The sequence below is a fragment of the Suricata suricatta genome, chromosome 8 (genome assembly GCF_006229205.1).
Source record: "Suricata suricatta isolate VVHF042 chromosome 8, meerkat_22Aug2017_6uvM2_HiC, whole genome shotgun sequence".
Classification (NCBI taxonomy): domain Eukaryota; kingdom Metazoa; phylum Chordata; class Mammalia; order Carnivora; family Herpestidae; genus Suricata; species Suricata suricatta.
In genome coordinates this window covers 39,667,892-39,675,769 of record NC_043707.1, presented here as the reverse complement: position 1 = coordinate 39,675,769, position 7,878 = coordinate 39,667,892, and the positions used below count along the sequence as shown (strand labels likewise).

Below are 7,878 nucleotides of genomic sequence, written 5' to 3'. Positions count from 1 at the left end.
CTGTTGTGATCTTTTTGTATGTTTCTCATTTGCTACACACAGTTAATTTAAAAGTGGTTTTGGCTCTTGTGGAAGCCATTTCTACTTGCATTAAAATATTACAGAACTGTCAGGCATCCTATTTATATTTTTGTTCCCTTTGATGCCACATTTGAATAGGGAATGATGGGGAAATAGATGAGAGGCTATTTAATGTTGCTCTTCTCACTTTATCAAGAAACTGAAAGTTGAATCAACTTTTCGGGTTTCTTGTTGAAAGTATCACAAAGGCTTCTCAAGCTGTAGGGTTCTTTCTAACCTAGGAAATATTTTACTGGACCTGAGATCACTCAAGTGATCACCTTTGAGGAAATGCAGTCATAGTCTTCATGTGCATTATCACAGACCTACTCTACTCTTCTTTGGACAGATACTCCTTGGGGGCATATCTTGGAGTCAGCAGTGTCAATAGCCAGCTTCACTTCCTTTCCTTCTTCATTGTCTGAGGAACTCAGGCTGACGTATATCACCTACAGTATTGTGGACTTACTTTTTAAGCAAAGGAATGGTAATATTATTGAGAAATTTGGAGAGTTTATTTTGAGATGGAAAAATGTGATCTTTTTGTATGTTTCTCATCCAGTGACGGGAATACTCTGGTAATATATGGGCTTCATTACAGTCCGTTACAACTTTGAGTGATAGTCACGGGAAGAAAGCTCATTCATCAGGATCATACACATCCCTGGAGACTGCTTCATAGTGATTAGAGGCTTTGCTTTTAATTGGGGGAGGAATCATAGTTGGAGAGTTATAGGAAAGGAGTCTTGAATGAATAAATTATTTTATTTTTGCATTTAATTCATACTTCCTAAATCACAGAAGCATAGTAAAGATTCTTTTTGAGCTTGAAGGGAGAATTTGGCCCATACATTCTCAGTGATTAACTTCTGATTCCATGAGTAGATGATCTGTCTTGTGTACATTTAAAATTCAGAATGATTTTTGTAAAACCAGTAAATGTTGATTTGGGGCCCTTTTTTCCATCTCTGCCTAATTTGATGTGTTCTGAGAATACAGGGCAACTTGGATTAGTAGATGTTTTGAGATTACACATTCCATCACTCAATGAGGGTACATATTCAAGACTTTCCTTTATGAGGGTACATATTTAGAAACTTCACATATACCCATTAATTTCTTCCTCAAATATTTACTGACTGACTGCTATGTTACAGTCCCTGTTCTGGAAGCTTGGCATGTATCTATGAACAGTAAACAAAAATCTCTAACCATTTCTTCATGAGGATTATCAACTCTGTTATTTGTAATAACAGGTGGTCCTTAGAATACATTTATTCAGCTTTTTGTTAACCCAATTTTAATGATGGAAGGAAGAGCAAAACTAAAGATACCTGACTTCAGGAAAGGAGTTTTTGCCTCAGAATAAACATTTTGCTAAAAAATGCCACTGTTTCTTACATCATTTTTAGACATTCCTTTGGGGGTGCTTGGGTGGCTCAGTCGGTTAAGTGGCCACCTTCGGCTCATGTCATGATCTTATGGTTTGTGGGTTAGAGAGCCGCATCGGGCTCTCTGCTGACAGCTAGCTCAGAGCCTGGAGCCTGCTTCAGATTCTGTGTCTCCCTCTCTCTGACCCTCCCCTGCTCACACTGTCTCTCTCTGTTTCTCAAAAATAAATAAAAAAAAAATAGACATTCCTTCGGAAGTTTGGGCCACACACAAATATCAGGCACATTGCTTTATAATCAACGCTTGCTTTGTACATCCATCTCTCTCCAGATTTGCCTTTTCTTCATTCAGTAGATTTACCACAATGGCTTTGAATGACTTTTAACTTTCTGAAAATAAAATCCACCTTTAAAATCTGAATTGTCTTTGAAGATATTTAAAACAGTGTGTTGGAGATAATTTTAATAGCAAAAATTAGATTATCAGACACTTGAAAGGAGTTGCACTCTGTGGTCCACATCATTTCTGGCATTACTGAAAGTGAGACTTACTCAGTGACCTTGACCACGTTCTTTGTTCAGTGCATAGCAGAGTGTGCCTCTCTAATATCAGCCTGAGCTTGACTTTAGATGAATCTGTGATTTAATTGGTAGTAAGTAGGCTTTTTTTTTTTTTTTTTTTTTTTTTTTTTTTTTTTTTTTTTTTTTTTTTTTTTTTTTTTTTTTTTTTTTGTTCTTTTCCCTCACCAGGTATACAATGTTTATATGGCAGGGAGACAGCTGTGTTCTAAGCGGTACCGGGAGTTTGCTATCCTGCACCAGAACCTGAAGAGAGAGTTTGCCAACTTTACATTTCCCCGACTTCCAGGGAAGTGGCCATTCTCTTTATCAGAACAGCAGTTAGATGCCCGACGTCGGGGGTTGGAAGAATATCTAGAAAAAGGTAAGTTGGCTTGTTAAACATGCTACCTTAAGTAGACATGGAAACTCTTAAACTACATAGCTAGGTTTCCTAAAACTGAATTGTGAAAGTGAATCACATATCTGACCATTGGTGTTGAATGACCTGAGCTTTGAAGCCAAGACTGAAATGTCTAATACAAGGATTAATAGGCTATTTTACTGACTTGCTGAGCACTTAAAAACAGAAAAATACATAATTAGTTTTTGATGCATTAGGGACCTTTTTTGGCTTATGTTATTTGCCAGCAAACACGTACAGGCACACCAATCCACATGCCAAATTGATTTGGCAACTAAGTGGGCAGTATCTAAAACATTTTTATTGAAATGATTCTTGGGTCACTGGCATATCCTACTTGAAAACTCCTTTTTCAAAAAAAAAAAAAAAAGCAACTCCTTTTTCCTCTTATAAGTGTCTATGGGTAGGTTTGCCAAGTTGTAGATAGCTAAAGTCCCCTTGATCTAAGCAGGTTATAGATGGAAGTATTAAAACTTCCAAATACTACATCAGGAGTCTGTGAATGTGGACGTGGAAACGTTTGGCTCTCCACAAAGGCAAGGAGAAATGACCCAGATGTCTGGAATAAGATAGTTCATTTTGTGGCTCAGAGAAGAGACCTTGCTTTACTACACTAAAGAGTTACATAATCTGCCAGCTGTGCAACAGGCTTTTCTTTAAAATACTAATTTAATAGAAAAATGGTCTTATGTGATATTTATTAATTGTGTCCTTGTGTCCTTGTAGAAGAACTAATTGACCTAGTTGAATTTTTTAAAATTTTAGTAGAGAGCCTTATCCCTGAAGAAAAACTGTTTCGCCTGTAGAAGGTTGTGAGACTTCCTCATCTGTTTTTAGCTTTTTTTTCTAACATGGAATGGCCTCTAAACACAGCTCTTGGGAAATGAAGAAGGGTATAATTTTTTTAATAAAATGAAATGAAATCATCAGTATAACTTACTATCCTCATGAGAGTGTCAGGAAATTAACTTTCTTAGGTTTAGACGATTAGCTACTTTCCTTCCTTCCCTCCCTTCTCTTTTTTCCTTCCTTCCTTCCGGTTGTTTTGAGGCTAAAGTCAGCAAGGTGAGAAGATGTGCTGAGCTTAATACTTGACTTCCTACTCATTTTTTCCAAAGTGGGTTTAATTGCCAATGGTTCTCTGACTGGCCTGGTTCCTAGGCCAAGTATACATTTTTCCTTTTGTATTTCAGTTTTGTGTTTGCTTTATTCCTGATTGACCTCACCCTAGCTCTGTTGCCTGGCTTGTTTTTAGTTCACATGAGACTGCAAAGTTGTATTTACTGAACTTTTTTTCCATGACTTCCTTTGGCTGTGTAATATTTTTAGCAAGTCTTTGATTGTCCTGTTACTCCTCTGTTGTAATTCATACTTACATGCGTGTTTGTTTGCTGTGCCTTCGTGTGTTACACGTCAGGAATGACATACCACCTCAGCATTGCCTGCTCCTGATGATTTATGCTAAACCTGGATAAGTTCTTGACTTGCAGTCTCCATTTTAGGGTTCACACCGTATTCTATTTTTGTTTCTGCAGTATGCTCAATACGTGTCATTGGTGAGAGTGACATCATGCAGGAATTCCTGTCAGAATCAGATGAGGTAGGTAAACATTCCCTACAGTGACTGTTTACCCCATGGCTCCTTGTGGGGGAAGGTAAAGATGTCAATTATAGATTGAATTGCCATAAATTCCCCCAAATGACTGTTTTTTTCAACTTCCCTTTCTTATGTATCCTGATTATTTTTTAAGACCTAGTGCTAGGTTCACCTTCTCTTGAACAGCTTTCCCTGATACTCAAGTCCTTGGTTTTTTTCTTTTTCTTTTAGAGAGCGCACATACACAAATGGGGGAGGGGCAGAGAGATGTATAAATGCTATTTAAACGTTAGTGCTCTAGACAAGAGCTAAGTCTTAGTCAGCATCATAGTCTCCGTGCCTTACCGTAATGTCAAGCACATTACAGGTGCGTAATAAATACTAATTGAACAGAAGAATGAATATGTAATGCTGCTATATCAAGTGGTGTGTTCTCTACTAATCGTTTTCTATGTATATGTCTTATTTTCTCAGTTAGGTTATAAGTTTCTTGCAGACAAGAACTTATAATGAAGTAATGCTTAGGATGGTTTTAGACAATCCACAGGACCATTTTTAAAGTGATAAATGAAGATGGACATGCTCTTAAATAATTTCTCTCTAATCCAACTTACAAGGTAGAGGAACATATTAATCATTAAAAGCATTAAGAAAGAAGAATCTTCTGAATTAAGGGATAAGAACTGTTTACTCTTTAGAAGAAAATTAGGCATCACATTAATTCAGATTCCTGCATTTCATCCATTTTTCCTGTCAAAGGTGTTACGATTACTTCTGAGTTCAGGAAGGAACTCAGGATACTACTTGAGCCAATCTAGCATGCCTAACCATTTATACCCAGCGAATTTTTGTCAAAACCACTGTTTCCAGTTTTCTTTTCTCATTGGTGAGTTCTGAATGTTTGGAAGTAGGCCAAAAATGTCATCAGTGTTTGACCTAACTGCCTCACACAGGTCTTCTCTTTTTAAGTGTGGACACATTGGGTTTAACATGTTTCTTTCCTTCCTGTTCCTCTTAAAGGCTAATGTCTGCTGCAGCCTGAAGTCAGCTTTCTGACTTGTAAATGTATTGACTTTAAGGTGTCCTTTTTCCCCTTTTCATTGGAACTTATTCTCTATCACATGTTTAGATTGTTGCTTAGTTAGCATGTTACAAGGAGAGCGAGGATGTGCAGAGTTATAAATCCTCTGTGTCTTTTCTCCCAGAACTACAATGGTGTGTCCGACGTCGAGCTGAGAGTGGCATTACCAGATGGAACTACAGTTACAGTCAGGGTTAAAAAGAACAGTACTACAGACCAGGTGTATCAGGTAAATTTAACTGGGACAAGTAGACTCAACATTGGATGGTATGAATCTAAGGAAGATGGATGAAATGAGTTAATACATATAAAGTGCTTGAGCTATCTTACATATAATAAATGTATTAAATTTAGCTGCTGTCGTTGATGTTATTATTAATGTGAAAGTACTTTGCCCTCCTTTGAAAGAAAAATACAGTATGTATCCTGGTTGTAGTGGTTGTAATTAGCCCCCCTTCTTTTTTTAAAAGTTTGTTTATTTATTTTGAGAGATAGTGCCAGCAGGGGAGGGACAGACAGGCAAGGAGAGAGAGAATCCCAGACTCCGCGCTCTCAGCACAGAGCCTGACACAGGGTTCAAATTCATGAACTGTGAGATCGTCCTGACCTGAGCCAAAGTCAAGAGTCAGATGCTTAACTAACTGAGCCACTCAGGCGCCCCAGCCCTGCTTCTTTTTAATTGTAGAAAACTTTAACATAAACAGAACACTGCTTCTGGGTCAGGGTTTTATACGTAGCAGAGCAGCTCCCTCGCTGTGATCTATTGAAAGTCAGCCCTTGACACAAGGGTTTTTAAAAAAATAAAAAAAATAATAATAACAACATAAACAGAACAGCACAGTGGACCTCCATTTATGCATCATTCATATTTAATAATCAAGATTTTGCCACATTATACATATAGTCTTTTTTTCTTTTCCTTTGTGCAAATTTTTAAAAATTTTCTCTTAATGTTTTTTTTTTGAGAGAGCATGAGCAGGGGAGGGGCAGAGTGGGGGGAGACAAAGAATCTGAAACAGGCTCCAGGCTTCGAGCTGCTAGCACAGAGCCTGACGAGGGGCTCAAGTTCACAAACTGCGGTATGACCTGAGCCGAAGTTGAACGCTTAACTGACTGAGCCACCCAGGCGCCCCTTAAATGTTTCATTTAAAAAAAATGGTTATTTAGAGAGAGTGCGCGAGCATGCATAAGTCTGGCAGGGGCAAAGAGAGAAGGGTAGAGAGGGAATCCCAAGCAGGTTCTGCACTGTTAACATGAGCCCAATCTGGGGCTTGAACCTATGAACCCACGAGATCATGACCTGAGCTGAAATAGTCAAGTGCCCCTGTTTAAATATGTTAAAGCAAATTCCATTTTATTGGGCCTGTATAGATTTCAGTATAAATTTCTAAAAAAAAAAAAAGGGCATTTTTTTTTAACGTTTATTTTTGAGACACGGAGACACACAGAGTGCGAGTGGGGGCGGGGCAGAGGGAGAGAGGAAGTCACAGAATCTGAAGCAGGCTCCAGGCTCTGAGCTGTCAGCACAGAGCCCAGTGCAGGATTCAGACCCACAAACTAACTGCGAGATCATGACCTGAGCCAAAGTTGGATGCTCAGCCTACTCTGAGCCACCCAGGTGCCCCCAGAAATAAGGGCATTCTTTTTACATAAACACAGAAGCCATTATCAGACCTAAAAAATTAACAGTATTTCCTTGGCATTAACTAATAACAAATCTATAGTCCAATATTTCCAACTGTCTAAAAATGATTTTTTATAGTTTAAAATCTGGATCTAAACAAGGTTTGTTTTTTAATGCTTGTTTGTTTTTAATGTTTATTTTTGAGAGAAAGAGAGAGTACTAGCAGGGGAGGGGCAGAGAGAGAAGGAGACAAGGATCCAAAGCAGGCTCCAGGCTCTGAGCTGTCAGCAAAGAGCCCAACATAGGGCTCAAACACATGAACTGTGAGGTTCATGACCTGAGCTGAAGGCAGACACTTAGGTGACTGAGCCCCCCAGGTGCCCTTGTTTTTATGTTTGTTTTAATATAAAGCAGCTTCCCTTCCCTTCCCCACCTTGTTATTTCGAGGTTATTGGTTTATTGCAGAAATTGGGTCTGTGTTGTGTAATGTCCCACATTCTGAATTTATTTATTTCTTTTATCTGTGTCATTTAATGTCCATCTCCTTACATTCTGCATTAATGGAAGTTTGCTCTAGAGAGCTCAAATAGGTTCAGCTCCAGCTTCTTTTGTAAGAATACTTCATAACTGGGAAGATATATAGGCTTCCTGCTGCTTTCAGGAGGTACACATTATCTGGTTATCTCATTTTTAGTGATACTAAGACTAAGCAGAGGGTTTAGGTGATGATGACCTGGGCTCTCTATTGAAAAATTCACCATTGATCTGTAATCAGATGAGTGTATCACTGGTGATTGCTGCCTTAACCAGTAATTTCTTTTTTTTTTAATAATAGTTTATTGTCACATTGATTTCCATATAACACCCAGTGCTTCTCCTTGCAAGTGCCCCCCACCATGACCATCATTCCCTCCCTCCCTCCCCCTCCCCCTTCAGTCCATGGTTCATTCTCAGTATTCAGTAGTCTCTCTTGATCTGTGTCCCTCACTCTCCCCCGCTCTCTTACCCGCTTCCTCTCCCCATGGTCCCCTGCCAGGTTTCTCCTGTTAGACCTATGAATGCAAACATATGGTATCTGTCCTTCTCTGCCTGACTTATTTCGCTTAGCATGACACCCTTAAGGTCCATCCACTTTCCTACAAA

General features: G+C 38.8%; 1 protein-coding gene across 3 annotated transcripts in view; it reads left to right on the top strand.

Annotated features, from left to right (window-relative positions):
• Positions 1-7,878, top strand: part of SNX27 (sorting nexin 27) — a 61,902-nt gene that overhangs the window by 34,249 nt on the left and 19,775 nt on the right. For all 3 annotated transcript variants that reach the window (XM_029946351.1, XM_029946349.1, XM_029946350.1), the window contains 3 exons: positions 2,202-2,394; positions 3,969-4,033; positions 5,236-5,340. In XM_029946351.1, the coding sequence (XP_029802211.1) occupies positions 2,202-2,394; positions 3,969-4,033; positions 5,236-5,340 (363 nt within the window). The remainder of the gene's footprint in view (positions 1-2,201; positions 2,395-3,968; positions 4,034-5,235; positions 5,341-7,878) is intronic.